Source organism: Prenolepis imparis, unplaced genomic scaffold (assembly GCF_030444845.1).
Source record: "Prenolepis imparis isolate NDT839.2.m4 unplaced genomic scaffold, iyPreImpa1.0 SCAF_15, whole genome shotgun sequence".
NCBI lineage: Eukaryota > Metazoa > Arthropoda > Insecta > Hymenoptera > Formicidae > Prenolepis > Prenolepis imparis.
The window spans coordinates 745,812-763,666 of record NW_028141173.1 but is presented as its reverse complement, the minus strand read 5'-3'; the positions used below and the strand labels follow the sequence as shown (position 1 = coordinate 763,666).

The 17,855-nt window shown below is 32.3% G+C and overlaps 2 protein-coding genes across 4 annotated transcripts in view; one reads left to right on the top strand and one right to left on the bottom strand.

The window, feature by feature from the left end:
- The first annotated feature begins 7,119 nt into the window (after positions 1–7,119).
- Positions 7,120–8,608, top strand: Nd-18 (NADH:ubiquinone oxidoreductase subunit 18). The gene is made up of 3 exons (XM_083055555.1): positions 7,120–7,260; positions 7,716–8,036; positions 8,146–8,608. Exons 1-3 carry the CDS (start codon positions 7,202–7,204, stop codon positions 8,321–8,323), a joined length of 558 nt encoding a protein of 185 aa, XP_082911681.1. The 5' UTR covers positions 7,120–7,201; the 3' UTR covers positions 8,324–8,608.
- Positions 8,609–9,010: 402 nt separating this feature from the next.
- The window catches only part of LOC145946112 (sodium channel protein 60E), a 97,827-nt gene continuing 88,982 nt past the window's right edge, over positions 9,011–17,855 (bottom strand). For 2 of the 3 annotated variants that reach the window (XM_083055536.1, XM_083055538.1), the window contains one exon: positions 9,011–17,812. In XM_083055536.1, the coding sequence (XP_082911662.1) occupies positions 17,425–17,812 (388 nt within the window). In that variant the 3' untranslated portion in view covers positions 9,011–17,424. The remainder of the gene's footprint in view (positions 17,813–17,855) is intronic. The other variant, XM_083055537.1, reaches the window with a different exon arrangement.

Below are 17,855 nucleotides of genomic sequence, written 5' to 3'. Positions count from 1 at the left end.
TAGTCCATTGATTACAGAATCTTTTGGTTCCAAGCAGACACCAGCGTACAAACTTTTTCATTTAATATACATATAATAAGGATGCGTCTCATAGGGTCAGCGACAAAAAAGTATCAATTTCTAATATTTTAAGACGAGCCAAAAATTCATCGATTATACATTTTAACAGTACATTAATTACAGAATCTTTTGGTACCAAGCAGACACCAGCGTACAAACTTTTTCATTTAATATACATATAATATGGATGCGTCGCATAGGGTCAGCGACAAAAAAGTATCAATTTCTAATATTTTAAGACGAGCCAAAAATTCATCGATTATACATTTTAACAGTACATTAATTACAGAATCTTTTGGTACCAAGCAGACACCAGCGTACAAACTTTTTCATTTGATATTCATAAAATAAGGATGCGTCGCATAGGATCAGCGGCAAAAAGTATCAGTTTCTAATATTTTAAGACGAGCCAAAAATTCATCGATTATGCATTTTAATAGTCCATTGATTACAAAATCTTTTGGTTCCAAGCATACACCAGCGTACAAACTTTTTCATTTGATATACATAAAATAAGGATGCGTCGCATAGGATCAGCGGCAAAAAAGTATTAATTTCTGATATTTTAAGACGAGCCAAAAATTCATCGATTATACATTTTAATAGTACATTAATTACAGAATCTTTTGGTACCAAGCAGACACCAGCGTACAAACTTTTTCATTTGATATTCATAAAATAAGGATGCGTCGCATAGGGTCAGCGGCAAAAAAGTATCAGTTTCTAATATTTTAATACGAGCCAAAAATTCATCGATTATACATTTTAACAGTACATTAATTACAGAATCTTTTGGTACCAAGCAGACACCAGCGTACAAACTTTTTCATTTGATATTCATAAAATAAGGATGCGTCGCATAGGGTCAGCGGCAAAAAAGTATCAGTTTCTAATATTTTAAGACGAGCCAAAAATTCATCGATTATACATTTTAATAGTACATTAATTACAGAATCTTTTGGTACCAAGCAGACACCAGCGTACAAACTTTTTCATTTAATATACATATAATATGGATGCGTCGCATAGGGTCAGCGACAAAAAAGTATCAATTTCTAATATTTTAAGACGAGCCAAAAATTCATCGATTATACATTTTAACAGTACATTAATTACAGAATCTTTTGGTACCAAGCAGACACCAGCGTACAAACTTTTTCATTTGATATTCATAAAATAAGGATGCGTCGCATAGGGTCAGCGACAAAAAAGTATTAGTTTTTAATATTTTAAGACGAGCCAAAAATTCATCGATTATACATTTTAATAGTCCATTGATTACAGAATCTTTTGGTTCCAAGCAGACACCAGCGTACAAACTTTTTCATTTAATATACATATAATAAGGATGCGTCTCATAGGGTCAGCGACAAAAAAGTATCAATTTCTAATATTTTAAGACGAGCCAAAAATTCATCGATTATACATTTTAACAGTACATTAATTACAGAATCTTTTGGTACCAAGCAGACACCAGCGTACAAACTTTTTCATTTGATATTCATAAAATAAGGATGCGTCGCATAGGGTCAGCGGCAAAAAGTATCAGTTTCTAATATTTTAAGACGAGCCAAAAATTCATCGATTATGCATTTTAATAGTCCATTGATTACAAAATCTTTTGGTTCCAAGCATACACCAGCGTACAAACTTTTTCATTTGATATACATAAAATAAGGATGCGTCGCATAGGATCAGCGGCAAAAAAGTATTAATTTCTGATATTTTAAGACGAGCCAAAAATTCATCGATTATACATTTTAATAGTCCATTGATTACAGAATCTTTTGGTTCCAAGCAGACACCAGCGTACAAACTTTTTCATTTCATATACATATAATAAGGATGCGTCTCATAGGGTCAGCGACAAAAAAGTATCAATTTCTAATATTTTAAGACGAGCCAAAAATTCATCGATTATACATTTTAACAGTACATTAATTACAGAATCTTTTGGTACCAAGCAGACACCAGCGTACAAACTTTTTCATTTGATATTCATAAAATAAGGATGCGTCGCATAGGGTCAGCGGCAAAAAAGTATCAGTTTCTAATATTTTAAGACGAGCCAAAAATTCATCGATTATACATTTTAATAGTACATTAATTACAGAATCTTTTGGTACCAAGCAGACACCAGCGTACAAACTTTTTCATTTGATATTCATAAAATAAGGATGCGTCGCATAGGGTCAGCGACAAAAAAGTATTAGTTTTTAATATTTTAAGACGAGCCAAAAATTCATCGATTATACATTTTAATAGTCCATTGATTACAGAATCTTTTGGTTCCAAGCAGACACCAGCGTACAAACTTTTTCATTTAATATACATATAATAAGGATGCGTCTCATAGGGTCAGCGACAAAAAAGTATCAATTTCTAATATTTTAAGACGAGCCAAAAATTCATCGATTATACATTTTAACAGTACATTAATTACAGAATCTTTTGGTACCAAGCAGACACCAGCGTACAAACTTTTTCATTTAATATACATATAATATGGATGCGTCGCATAGGGTCAGCGACAAAAAAGTATCAATTTCTAATATTTTAAGACGAGCCAAAAATTCATCGATTATACATTTTAATAGTCCATTGATTACAGAATCTTTTGGTACCAAGCAGACACCAGCGTACAAACTTTTTCATTTAATATACATATAATAAGGATGCGTCGCATAGGATCAGCGACAAAAAGTATCAATTTCTAATATTTTAAGACGAGCCAAAAATTCATCGATTATGCATTTTAATAGTCCATTGATTACAAAATCTTTTGGTTCCAAGCATACACCAGCGTACAAACTTTTTCATTTGATATACATAAAATAAGGTTGCGTCGCATAGGATCAGCGGCAAAAAAGTATTAATTTCTGATATTTTAAGACGAGCCAAAAATTCATCGATTATACATTTTAATAGTACACTAATTACAGAATCTTTTGGTACCAAGCAGACACCAGCGTACAAACTATTTCATTCGATATTCATAAAATAAGTATGCGTCGCATAGGGTCAGCGACAAAAAGTATTAGTTTCTAATATTTTGAGACGAGCCAAAAATTCATCGATTATGCATTTTAATAGTCCATTGATTACAGAATCTTTTGGTTCCAAGCAGACACCAGCGTACAAACTTTTTCATTAGATATTCATAAAATAAGGATGCATCGCATAGGGTCAGCGGCAAAAAAGTATCAGTTTCTAATATTTTAAGACGAGCCAAAAATTCATCGATTATGCATTTTAATAGTCCATTGACTACAGAATCTTTTGGTTCCAAGCAGACACCAGCGTACAAACTTTTTCATTTGATATACATAAAATAAGGATGCGTCGCATAGGGTCAGCGACAAAAAAGTATTAGTTTTTAATATTTTAAGACGAGCCAAAAATTCATCGATTATACATTTTAATAGTACATTAATTACAGAATCTTTTGGTACCAAGCAGACACCAGCGTACAAACTTTTTCATTTGATATTCATAAAATAAGGATGCGTCGCATAGGGTCAGCGACAAAAAAGTATTAGTTTTTAATATTTTAAGACGAGCCAAAAATTCATCGATTATACATTTTAATAGTCCATTGATTACAGAATCTTTTGGTTCCAAGCAGACACCAGCGTACAAACTTTTTCATTTCATATACATATAATAAGGATGCGTCTCATAGGGTCAGCGACAAAAAAGTATCAATTTCTAATATTTTAAGACGAGCCAAAAATTCATCGATTATACATTTTAACAGTACATTAATTACAGAATCTTTTGGTACCAAGCAGACACCAGCGTACAAACTTTTTCATTTGATATTCATAAAATAAGGATGCGTCGCATAGGGTCAGCGGCAAAAAAGTATCAGTTTCTAATATTTTAAGACGAGCCAAAAATTCATCGATTATACATTTTAATAGTACATTAATTACAGAATCTTTTGGTACCAAGCAGACACCAGCGTACAAACTTTTTCATTTGATATTCATAAAATAAGGATGCGTCGCATAGGGTCAGCGACAAAAAAGTATTAGTTTTTAATATTTTAAGACGAGCCAAAAATTCATCGATTATACATTTTAATAGTCCATTGATTACAGAATCTTTTGGTTCCAAGCAGACACCAGCGTACAAACTTTTTCATTTAATATACATATAATAAGGATGCGTCTCATAGGGTCAGCGACAAAAAAGTATCAATTTCTAATATTTTAAGACGAGCCAAAAATTCATCGATTATACATTTTAACAGTACATTAATTACAGAATCTTTTGGTACCAAGCAGACACCAGCGTACAAACTTTTTCATTTAATATACATATAATATGGATGCGTCGCATAGGGTCAGCGACAAAAAAGTATCAATTTCTAATATTTTAAGACGAGCCAAAAATTCATCGATTATACATTTTAACAGTACATTAATTACAGAATCTTTTGGTACCAAGCAGACACCAGCGTACAAACTTTTTCATTTGATATTCATAAAATAAGGATGCGTCGCATAGGATCAGCGGCAAAAAGTATCAGTTTCTAATATTTTAAGACGAGCCAAAAATTCATCGATTATGCATTTTAATAGTCCATTGATTACAAAATCTTTTGGTTCCAAGCATACACCAGCGTACAAACTTTTTCATTTGATATACATAAAATAAGGATGCGTCGCATAGGATCAGCGGCAAAAAAGTATTAATTTCTGATATTTTAAGACGAGCCAAAAATTCATCGATTATACATTTTAATAGTACATTAATTACAGAATCTTTTGGTACCAAGCAGACACCAGCGTACAAACTTTTTCATTTGATATTCATAAAATAAGGATGCGTCGCATAGGGTCAGCGGCAAAAAAGTATCAGTTTCTAATATTTTAATACGAGCCAAAAATTCATCGATTATACATTTTAACAGTACATTAATTACAGAATCTTTTGGTACCAAGCAGACACCAGCGTACAAACTTTTTCATTTGATATTCATAAAATAAGGATGCGTCGCATAGGGTCAGCGGCAAAAAAGTATCAGTTTCTAATATTTTAAGACGAGCCAAAAATTCATCGATTATACATTTTAATAGTACATTAATTACAGAATCTTTTGGTACCAAACAGACACCAGCGTACAAACTTTTTCATTTAATATACATATAATATGGATGCGTCGCATAGGGTCAGCGACAAAAAAGTATCAATTTCTAATATTTTAAGACGAGCCAAAAATTCATCGATTATACATTTTAACAGTACATTAATTACAGAATCTTTTGGTAGCAAGCAGACACCAGCGTACAAACTTTTTCATTTGATATTCATAAAATAAGGATGCGTCGCATAGGGTCAGCGACAAAAAAGTATTAGTTTTTAATATTTTAAGACGAGCCAAAAATTCATCGATTATACATTTTAATAGTCCATTGATTACAGAATCTTTTGGTTCCAAGCAGATACCAGCGTACAAACTTTTTCATTTAATATACATATAATAAGGATGCGTCTCATAGGGTCAGCGACAAAAAAAATCAATTTCTAATATTTTAAGACGAGCCAAAAATTCATCGATTATACATTTTAACAGTACATTAATTACAGAATCTTTTGGTACCAAGCAGACACCAGCGTACAAACTTTTTCATTTGATATTCATAAAATAAGGATGCGTCGCATAGGGTCAGCGGCAAAAAGTATCAGTTTCTAATATTTTAAGACGAGCCAAAAATTCATCGATTATGCATTTTAATAGTCCATTGATTACAAAATCTTTTGGTTCCAAGCATACACCAGCGTACAAACTTTTTCATTTGATATACATAAAATAAGGATGCGTCGCATAGGATCAGCGGCAAAAAAGTATTAATTTCTGATATTTTAAGACGAGCCAAAAATTCATCGATTATACATTTTAATAGTACATTAATTACAGAATCTTTTGGTACCAAGCAGACACCAGCGTACAAACTTTTTCATTTGATATTCATAAAATAAGGATGCGTCGCATAGGGTCAGCGGCAAAAAAGTATCAGTTTCTAATATTTTAAGACGAGCCAAAAATTCATCGATTATACATTTTAACAGTACATTAATTACAGAATCTTTTGGTACCAAGCAGACACCAGCGTACAAACTTTTTCATTTGATATTCATAAAATAAGGATGCGTCGCATAGGGTCAGCGGCAAAAAAGTATCAGTTTCTAATATTTTAAGATGAGCCAAAAATTCATCGATTATGCATTTTAATAGTCCATTGATTACAGAATCTTTTGGTTCCAAGCAGACACCAGCGTACAAACTTTTTCATTTGGTATTCATAAAATGAGGATGCGTCGCATAGGGTCAGCGGCAAAAAAGTATCAGTTTCTAATATTTTAAGATGAGCCAAAAATTCATCGATTATGCATTTTAATAGTCCATTGATTACAGAATCTTTTGGTTCCAAGCAGACACCAGCGTACAAACTTTTTCATTTGATATACATAAAATAAGGATGCGTCGCATAGGGTCAGCGGCAAAAAAGTATCAGTTTCTAATATTTTAAGACGAGCAAAAAATTCATCGATTATACATTTTAATAGTGTATTGTTTGCAGATTATCCTATATAAAATTTATATATAAAAAAAATATATATATAAATAGACATATTAAGTCGATTCTCGCAAGTATTCTTGCCTCTTTTCCGCGAAAATATTAATCAAAGTTTAAAGTATTATAACATATTATTTAAAACATATTATTATTTTATTTAATTTTATTTTGGACTAACTATCAAACTGCTAACTGCTAACCCTCGTGATGACAGCCTTTCGATGCTACGAATATAACACACAACCCGAATCGACAGAGAGCCAATCAGCATAGCGGAAAAGCGACAACAATGTCAATAACATGCCTTTAAAAAAAAAAAAAGGGATAATATAAGAATGCGCCGCATAGGGTCCGCGGAATCATGCAGAGACAATTTACGGCGAAACTAATTCGAATTACTATCGATGTGCGATACATCGATGTGCGATACATCGATACATCGATCGTCGCGCCGCACATCCGTAGTAATGCGAATCAGGTTTGCCGTAAGTTGTCTTTGCATGGTTTTTGCAGCTGATTAGCATTCGACTCGTTATTTACGTTTTCTAAACGAAATGGCATCCCGCGCATTATTACGGCAATGTGCGGTTGTAATTGACGAGAACGGTCTTAGGTGAGCTTGCTGTAATATTTTTCAAATGTATATTACACGACAGAAGGATAAACAGAACATAACCTCACAATTTTACATAACATTTGCTTTAATATATTAGATTCACAAAATATTATCATGTATATATTTATGTACATATTAAACGTATATATGTTGAAATTTTAATTTACAATGATATAATATCTGTGTAACACATTTGTAACATTGTTTATAACAAAGCGTACTAGTCAGGAATCATACATTTATAGTGTCGAAAGAAATCCAATGACAATTTATTCATTCAACTCTCACTTGATAAAAACATATAATATATATGTAAATTTAAATTACAAATTAAAATATGATAAGTATAAATGTGTAACATTAATATTAATTAAACTTTGATATAAAACATATAGCTTAAAAGATGAGATTAACATGTATAAAATACTAAAGATTTTCTTTATTTTATACAGATGGAGCAGATTATTTTCGAGTAAAAGTAAAGAGATAGAAACGAAACCAGACTTGGCACAGCGCAAGAATCTTCAAGAAACTATACAGACGCAAGAAGAGACCAAATATCTACAAGCATTGAAGAGTCCGATCACAGTAACTGACGAAGATGTAGGATATGTATCTGGTGTTCCTGAGGAACATATTAAGACACGTAGAGTGCGGATTTATCAGCCTGCCAAGAGTGCCATGCAATCTGGAACCAATAATATTCACTTTTGGCAGATGGACTTTGATACGCGTGAACGCTGGGAGAATCCATTGATGGGATGGACTTCTAGGCAAGTATTAATATTATATATAAATGTTACAATATATTTGAATTAAGATATCTTGGGATATATTCCTGTTATAATAGCATTATATATTTATACAAATTTTTTAATTTAGTGGAGATCCCATGTCAAATATCCAAGTTGACTTTGCGACAAAGGAGGAGGCAATTGCACATTGTAAGAAAATGGGTTGGGATTATTATGTGCAAAAGCCGAATCTTAATCAACCAAAATCTCGTAGTTATGGAATAAATTTCTCTTGGAATAAACGTACCAGGGTTTCGACTAAATAAGCTTTGTCTAAATGATGAGCTTGAGCTCATCACTTGTAATTTTGTGATAGTAATGAGCACATCGTTAATTGTAGTCATCTACGATAAAAACTCCTGCAGCAAGTATGTATCATAATGCAAATAAATGTATATATTTAGGATAATGTATTTTAAATTCTAATTTTCATATAATTATTTTTTATTTCTTTAATCTTTTTCTATAAAGTAATGAGATAATATGTAACATTTAAGTAGAGGAGATGCGTATAGAAGATTTAATAAATAAAATATTGAATGTAACATTAACTCGTAATACTATAAAGTTGACTGAAAAAATCAAAGAACGAGACAAAACAGACTATGCCAAAAGTTAAAAGAGATTGTATAGGAAAAATCTAAAACTTATTTAATTTTATCAGAAAAGTAATAGGAAATTATAATTACTAAAGAAATAGCACACAAATTGAAATTTTTAGTAAAATTAAACTTGAAAATTGCTTATACTTAAACATTGGCCACTATAGAGAGAGAGATTATATTTTATATTGATATAAAATTAATAAAATACTTTAAACTATATCTTATATTAATCTATATTACCAAACGCGATATTGGTGATAAAATTAATATCATATTTGAAAGATTTAAGATTATGGGTAGAAAAAATAACGTTACAGTGACAGTCCAACAACATTTTAACATATCTAATATTATTATTTCGTTTTTTATTATTTATAATTATATGCTACAATGTTGTTAACAACGTTGTGTATTGACGAGTTTGCGCGCCTTCGACTTAGGCGGAGAGTAAAATGAGGAATATCATTCAATACGCATTCGAATTCAAGACTAATCTAAAATTATCAAAGATCGTGTCTCGGTAGACCGGATGTCGCATCAAATGATGCGAATCTCTTCGGGTTCGTTGCATCAATGCGTTTTTGTTTTCGTGTATTCGCTATAATCAATTAAAAATTTTCTTTCTCATAGAATGTCTCGTAAATACAAAAGTCTCTTCCAATCAATGGATTTATACGTTTTATACTTTAAAAAAAGAATGTGGAGATGTGTTTTCAATATATCGACGAGCATTAACAATTATGTAAGATTAAAAGTTGAGAAATAATGATGAGTTTATATATTCTTCAAGAATATAAATAAATGATTTATATATAAACGAGATAATCACTGTATTATATTTTATCTTAAAAATTCTTTTTCATTAAAGATATGTTAAAGATGTTGATCATTTTATGTAACAACTAATCATCATCTGAAAAGGAAACATGAAATTGCTCGTTGGAATTAAGATTGTTGCTGCAACGAACCCTTAATTACATATTTAAGAAGATAAAGCGAAGTAAAGACATGTTGAATCTCATGAAAGCGGAATATGAGAAATACGACGTCATTATCGCATGAAAAATATATAATAGAGAATGGTAAAAGAAGAAATTATATAAAAAAGTAAGAGAAAATTATTATATACAAGTTGCGCACGCTCTAAAATCGCGGAGAGAATCCCCGAGAGAGGCGTTTATACCGCTGAATCGTGTGTAAAACATTTTATGGTACCTATAAATTTCCTAAGTATTTGCTCTGCAAAAAAAGAGGCGAACAAATCAGAGAAAATGATTAGAAAAGAGAGAGAGGAGGGGGAGGAGGAGAGAAAAAGAGATTCGATATTTTGAGAAATTAAATTGTAATTTATATAAGATCCATTTCGCTGCTGAATTTCTAATTTGGTCCTTTTTTCCTTTTGTGACTAGGAGCAATTAACTAATGCAAGTTGTTCCGCATCTTTTTACAGACTGTGAGAATCATTATTTTAATTCTAAATCATTTTTTTTTAAATATGTTGACTAAATCATAAAATATTTTAAGCTCGATATAAGTCTAACAGTCACCTTATGCGGATCTCGCTTTTTCTTTTATACTTCTCACGAAATATTTTTTTTTTCAGAAAGATACGCGAATTGAGAAAATCAATTGGTACTTTCTTTGTAAATTTGCGAATGTCTAGATTTTAGATATCCGCGAATTATAATCACCAAAAATGTGATTTTTGCCATTTAAAAATTTTTACTTTATTGCAATAATTTTAAAAAGCTGTACACAATGTGTGATTTTTCCATTTCATAATCATATAGAATTTTAAATGTGCAGTTTCAAAATCATGAAATTTTGTAATTCGTATAATTACGGAAATAAAATTGCAGCTTTAAAATTATTGGGCTTAATTATTTTTATTTAGCTATTTGTTTAAATGTTATTTTGATTAAGGAATAAAATTCTTTTCTAATTTTTAATTTTACATATTATGTAAGGATTAATATGTCAATATTAAAAGAAATACGAAAGATATGGGAAAGTTTAAATGAGAGATTCTGAAAGAAAGTCTCTTCTAGCTTTTAAGATTAAGGCATTATAATTGTCTCACTCTCTTGATTGCTCTTTGCGAGCATTGAAATTGAATAGAAAAAATGTGAAAGAAGAGAAAGGATTGGTTTCTAGCATTGAAAATTGGAACTTCATATTTTTTTCCTCTCTCTCTGAGTATATAAGTTTCAATCCTTTCCTTTAAAATTCGCCTATTTTCCGCAGAAGCTCAAAGACGCATCTCTTACGACATCGGGGATCTGCGATTGAAAGCAATGGATTTTAACAGGTGTATTTAATGTGTAAACGCCTTATATTTCGAAGAAGCAGCCGCCATCGTATTGCCTTTAATTAGAGCAGATTTTTTCGCATTTACAGAGATCGCGTACACATCTCAACCGGATATTTTAAAGACACTAATGGCTTAAATATATATGTATATATATATTATATATATACATACATATACATATATATTTATATGTATTTATCCTATGTAATTTGCCCTGTGTGCATTATATTATCTGAATATACAATTCATCTATATGTAATCTGCGATAGATCATCCCACCTTATTTTATGGTTTTAGAACTCGATAGCACGCGGGAAGGGGGCCCCTGATAAAACACGATTCGAGCCCTTAATCTTAAGCGAGAGCGAGAAAAAAAGGGGAGAAAGGGGCGAGAGAGCAGCTGAAAAAGCAATTACAGCAATAAATTGCTCTCTCGCTCTTATATATGTACTTCTTACTACAAACTCACTCTCTCTCTCTCTCTCTCTCTCTCTTTCTCTCTTTCTTTTTCGCACTTGGAGTGATTCTAAATCTAATTATAAGAGTAATATTGTAACTCCAAGAAAACAGTGATATAAACCGTCGTCTTATTATCTCGACTTTATATATATGTATCTATAATTATATGTATGTATAATATTTATATGTATAATATTTTATACCGCACGTGTGTATATGTTATATATGTATATATCAGCAAGTATACGAGTGTGTATTAGGCTTGAGCATACGCGATTTTTATTTCATTCGCACATATACGCAGACGCGCGATCAGAAAGGCTAAATTATATATAGCTCTAATATAAAGTGTTTTCTGTTAAACAGGGCTATCAGCCCTCGCATGATTGTACAATAGTTGTCGAACAAGATGCAACCTCGCGAGAGTGCAACTCTATATATCATACGCACGTCCAGTCTCTTCCGTTCTATTTTATGATAATACGAGTATTGTAATATTTCACCTATGTTTATATATATATATATATATATATATATATATATATATATATAAACATAGGTGTACGTGCGCACACACGCAATCGTATGCCAAGATTTTTGTGTCAAACTTTTTTCTTTTTCTGCGCCCTCGTATGCATATAGCATTAATATATGTATATATAATTTTAATTGACATATATTATATTTTATCATATATATGCCTCGTGAAAACCAGCTCCCGAGGATCTCGGACCCGTTCGCCGATTCACCGGCAGATCGCCAAATCGAGAGAACGTTCTTTCGCTTTCTTTCCTCTTTGCGTCTTTGTCTTTCTCACGCGCGATTGCGCGAACTGAATTGTCAAGCTTGTCAAGCACAGAAGTACACTATGGTCTGATTATTAACGTCTTCGACATAGTAATATATCGTAATGTAATATGCTACGCGGACCTAATTTACACTATGCATAACGTATCAACGTTGTCAGCTCGTGTAGCGTTAATATCTGATGAACATATCATGTGTATTCTGCTGAATATCCTCTAAACATTAAAAACGTCTTTACTTTTGTTGCGAATAAAATTTTATATAATATATATATAAAATTTTATATATAATCAGTTCAAGCGTATTCTTCAATCCTGAAGAGAGATATCTCACAATAAACAGTCTTTAAATCATAAAGATGTTTGATGAAAACTTACTTAAGAAATTTTTCATTAAACAATAAAATAAGATTTAGCTTCATTTTTAAATTAATTTTTACATGATATTTTAGGCAAACTAAATGCCTAAAAAAATTAAATGTCTGAGGATATCAATCAGATATTTACCCTGCGCGAGCTGGGATGCTTGTAAAATGGATTTCGATAATAATACTTAATTATTCGGTGTGTCCGCTAATTGATAATAGGCACTATAGGTCAACGCGTGAGGTTGTGGCATTTTAGCGGCAATGTTTCGTCTATGAAGAAGAGAAAGAACTGAAGAGGAGAGACCTCGATATCCCCTCCTTTCTTAAATGGTGAAAATTTTTCGGAAGATTCATGTCGCACGCAAAACATAACGCTTATCTAGGATAAAAAATACGATTACAAGGTGTCCCTTAAAAAATAATTCGTTGTACATATGGAAATCCGAATGTGCACCTGCATGTATTCTTTCCCTTTTACAACGTTTAGAACTCTGAATGAAATCTAGCGAGAAGCCAGCCTCACGTGCTTTTCCTTTTTTGCAAGACATAGTATCTTTTCAAAATAATAACAATGAGACTCAGATTGACGGCCTATTGAATAAAAGAATAATGATATTTTCAAGATCGACATTTCAATCATCGTTTTCTGTTTTCTTCAAAAAAGAGTTTATAAGATGACAATTTATTTTAATGCAACTTGTTGAAACTTAATTTAATTATGCAAAATTCGAAGCTATTATATTGATTACATAAAAATATAAATACAATAAATTATAGCGAGAAAGAAAGGATTCTGAAGAATTTATGATTGGTTGAACTGAAAACGATGACAAACTTGAGAAAATTTCTACGTGCAATGTATATGAGTTGCGATGAGTTTTAGATAATTTTTTTGCATAATTAAAAAGCGAATCTACTGATTATGCGATTAGTATTAATATTAATATCGAATCGAATTCGAGAACTTTGTTTGTGTCTATGTACGATCTTTTTTATGTCCATATTAGATCACCATATTGAAGATTGAGATTGCATCGAGACAGCATGGAATTCAATCAGTCAAAACAAAGAAATCCTTGCCTCTTAATTGTGATTTTAATGCAATCTTGATGTAATCTCAATCTTCAACGCACAATTTCTGATACAAGATCTTTCATAAATTATGCGTTCGCAGATACTGATTTACGTAGTTTACATTTGTAATGCGAGATACGAGCAAAAATTCAGAGATTCATAAAATGGTTAAAATATATAACGTAATACATGATTAAGATTAGAGAAGATTATATTGAGGCATTTCATATTTTAAGAAAGTGTATAATATCTTGCTGTCAAAATTCTAACTTTCTATAATGCGATCACAATCGAGAGTCGAGAAAAAGACAGCTAAAAAATGCTGCTAATAAATGGATCGTTGATTTTAGCGTCCATTTGACAATCTCTACGTATATGAATAAAAACACGCGTAATCAATGGTACAACTATGATAGTACGATGTTGAAAATGCATACAAGGTATCCGAGAATTGAAGAAAAATAATTAACACTTTCTTTTCTAGTAAAAAAATTTTTAATTGATTATTTCTGAGAAAAAATATCGGGGAAAAGAACTTTATTCTCCAATAGTATTTGATGTTTTAGTGCCTTAATTCAATTAAAATAGAATAAGACTCATGAATAAAAATTAAATGGATCGATAATTTGTGCCTTTTTTTTTTTACGTCTTTGAAGTTTAATTCGTGAAAAGTCTTTTATTTTTAATTTATGAAAATCATTCATGCCTCGACATTTTTACGGGAAAGATTAATTTGAATTTTGAAAGAGTTATAATGCTACTCATATCTATTTTCCGCCAATTATTGGAAACCCTGTACTATCATGGAGAATCAAAAACAGAATCGGAGTACTAATTACGATAATAATTACAATCACCGAAGGAAGCCACATTATATCTCCGTCTGTGTTTTACTCGTTTTTTTTCGATCTTCCTCGTCGTTAGTAATTTATCCTAAGATTTGAGGCAGTACTCTTTTTGTATACCGATAAAATTCGTTCTTCGTGTAGCAAACTCCGGGCGGTCTGCATTATCTATGTGCTAACAATCTAGATTTTCTTTTTCTTTTTTTTTCCCGAGGAAAAAAAATCATTCAACGGAGTCGAATGTGTGTGCCTAGATTTGGTCCGACCACCTTTAACTACGATGTAAGAGACAAGGATCGCACGCGACGTGTATAAATGTATAGAGTTAATAAAAAGATTTTGTTTTATTATCCCTTTACTGAGAGAGAAGCGCTTCTATGTGTGTATGTTTGTACGCGCGAGTGCATATATTACTCCCTCGATATCGCTGAAGCCATGTTAAATCAGTATTAAAAAGCTACCGGGCGGTCTCTACTATAATTTAATGGAGTTTAGTAGTAATATGTTCTGAAATAGTTACTAGAAATAGTAAGCGAGTGATTGAGATCAACTTTTGGTTAATGAGATAATTGTACTTATTATCTCATTAATTATTGTTAACGAGATAATGAGTGCAAACACTTGTACGTGACATTTACAAGTGTCACGTCCAAGCGATTTTTTTTAATAATTAGTTTAAAATTTTATTGTTAAAAATTCCAATTTTATCTCTATAGAAAAAAATTCAAAACTTGTGTAATTTTAATATATCTAAAATTCTCGATTTAGAGTTTTGGTATTGGGCACATGTACATGATCCACATATAGAATGCCTAAATTATTTTTCTCTCTCTCTTTCTCTTTCTCTCTCTCTTTCTATTGACAAACAATAAAATCTAAATAAATAATATAATAAAGCGACGACTTGTCTTGCTTTTATATAATTTGATTAAAGATAAAGAGATAATTTTTAGATGTTACGTCTGCACATAATTGTTGTTTAGATAACGTTGAAAAAGAGAGAGAAGCAGAGATTAAATTTCTTCAAAATTTATTCGAAGAAGCGAATTAAATCGAAAGCATATTTTTACCAGGGTAGCGTAACTTACTAGAAATAGTCGCTATCTCGAAGGAAAGTTCGTCGTTTTGACACACACACACACACACACACACACAAAATTTTATCTTGCTTCAAAATAGTTACTCGTAATCGAGATTATGCAATAAATTCGAATGTACTTATAAGAGTGTCGACTAGCGCTGATTATTTTGTGTGAATAATTTATAGCTTAATGCATTCATATATATATATATATATATATATAATATAATTATATTTCTTATTCATCGCGATTTATGCAAATATTTTTCTTTCTGATCGATAAGATTGTTTTTTCTTTTCCTATGCGTCTTACATTTAGTTTACTAATTATATATGGCATAGATAAAACACTGCTAATGTAAAGTAATGCTGCGAATACAATTTGTACATATAGGTATGATCAAAAAGTGTCGACAGTGCGCGATTAAAATGTTTATACATTTATATACTTCAAAGTGTTCTTGAAAAGCGTTAGAATTGCTCTTAGAATTTAATACAATAGTATTAATATTATTAATGATTCGTCAATCGCGTCGATGAGGATTTTTTTTTCACGTAGCAAAAATTAATAAAGTGTTCGTTATTTATACTATGTACACTGATATCTAATACTCTGCGGATCTCAAATTTCTATATTGATATATAGATAATGTGATAATAGTTAATTGTCATTGATCGAAACAATCGTCGAAATCATTGCAACTTCTGTCCACAAACTTGCATTTGTTATTTTTAACTTTAAAATTTGATAATCTTATTAGATTAAATATCAATCCACTTCGAGAACTGATGCATTCCTGCAACAAACTGCGCTTTCGTTTCTCGAAAACGGCTACATCTGGTATTTCCGCTACGCTGGCAATTCTTTAAATAATTCACTCGTCATTACGGGGAACCTAGGTATGATGTATGCATCTTCAAAAAGAGCAAGATGACGTTAACATACATAGTAATGATCCAAGTTCCCCGAACGACGTTGTTCCATCCTGTGATTTTAATGGAAAAATTGTCAAAAATTTCTCTTCAATCTCATCCTTGTCCCTTTCTTCGTCTTCTGTACATGCAATGGCTCTCAACCTTTCTTTCTTCATGATAATGAAGCAAATATTTACCGTCTCGAGAATTAAATCTCTTAATTTTAGGCAGACATTTGAAAAATTGTGCAATAAATTTTCTCGTATAGTTACACTATTTTGCAAAGCATAATTCTTCAGCTAATAAAAGCATCGCAAATCGAAAACTTTACTTTTGTTCAGAATAAAATGTCACTCCTAATATTACATACAACAAGATTGCGCCAGATCGTTACAAGATTAGCACTCCTTGTCGTTTAATATCATTGCTAATAATCATACGGAGGTGTCTACGATAATCGTTAGGATTAGGAAGCATTTTCGTATAGTAATTACAAGCACAAAATCGGCCAATTTTGATCCGTTATTTCTAAAATCACAGATTCGATATAAAATGCGCTTCTGAAAGAACGGATATTCGCAAAAGCACGTAATCGATTTGAAAAAAGAAGCAATTTACTGTCGCCATTAGTTTCCTCGGCCGAGAACCATCGCTGACATACAGTCTCTCATTCGACGCTTCGACGACACACGCACACATTAACACACGCATACACATACGCAACTTCATCTCCAGAGAGAGGAAGCCACGTGGGTCATCGTCCTATCTAATTAGAACTGCGCGCTGTGTGAAAAGTTTACATATGTATATAGATATAATATATACGTCTACGTATGTATTATCACTGAGTCGCATCGCTGCTGCCGGTCGCTATCCTTCGTGATCGCTCACCGTCGACTAGGATCAGCTATCGTCCGGGGTGTCCTGATACTCCTCGCTTTCCCTGTGCACCAGTACGTGCACCACCGTCGCCTCCGATTGCTGCCGGATCAACGGCGGTCTCGTAGGCGGCGCCGTGTTCTCCGGGCTCGGCTCCGTCACCAGGATACTTACCCGATCGCTACTACTCTCGATCGGCAGCTGCGCCGGCTCCGACGGTGGCGTCCGCCGTCTCAGGCTGCCGCAGCGTCTGTTGAACGCCTCCTTGATGTCTCGCTGCAGCGCGTTCAGCGAGAGAGTGGTGCCGCTCGGCCTCAGGGTCGAGCCGCGCTTCGAGATCGGCGGGCTCGTTGCATCCTCCTCCGAATACTTCTCCACTGCGTCCTGTCGGCCCAGCGTGGGACCCAGCGATCTGCGGACAGAGACGAGTTGTTGTGAGCGAGTTTTTTTTTTCA

What these genes read in the sequence shown, in the direction of transcription:
- Nd-18 (XM_083055555.1), top strand. Translation starts at nt 7,202, where the DNA reads ATGGCATCCCGCGCATTATTACGGCAATGTGCGGTTGTAATTGACGAG. An exon ending in ATTGACGAGAACGGTCTTAG is followed by an intron (nt 7,261 to 7,715) that starts GTGAGCTTGCTG and finishes TATTTTATACAG; the next exon opens with ATGGAGCAGATTATTTTCGA. An exon ending in TTGATGGGATGGACTTCTAG is followed by an intron (nt 8,037 to 8,145) that starts GCAAGTATTAAT and finishes TTTTTAATTTAG; the next exon opens with TGGAGATCCCATGTCAAATA.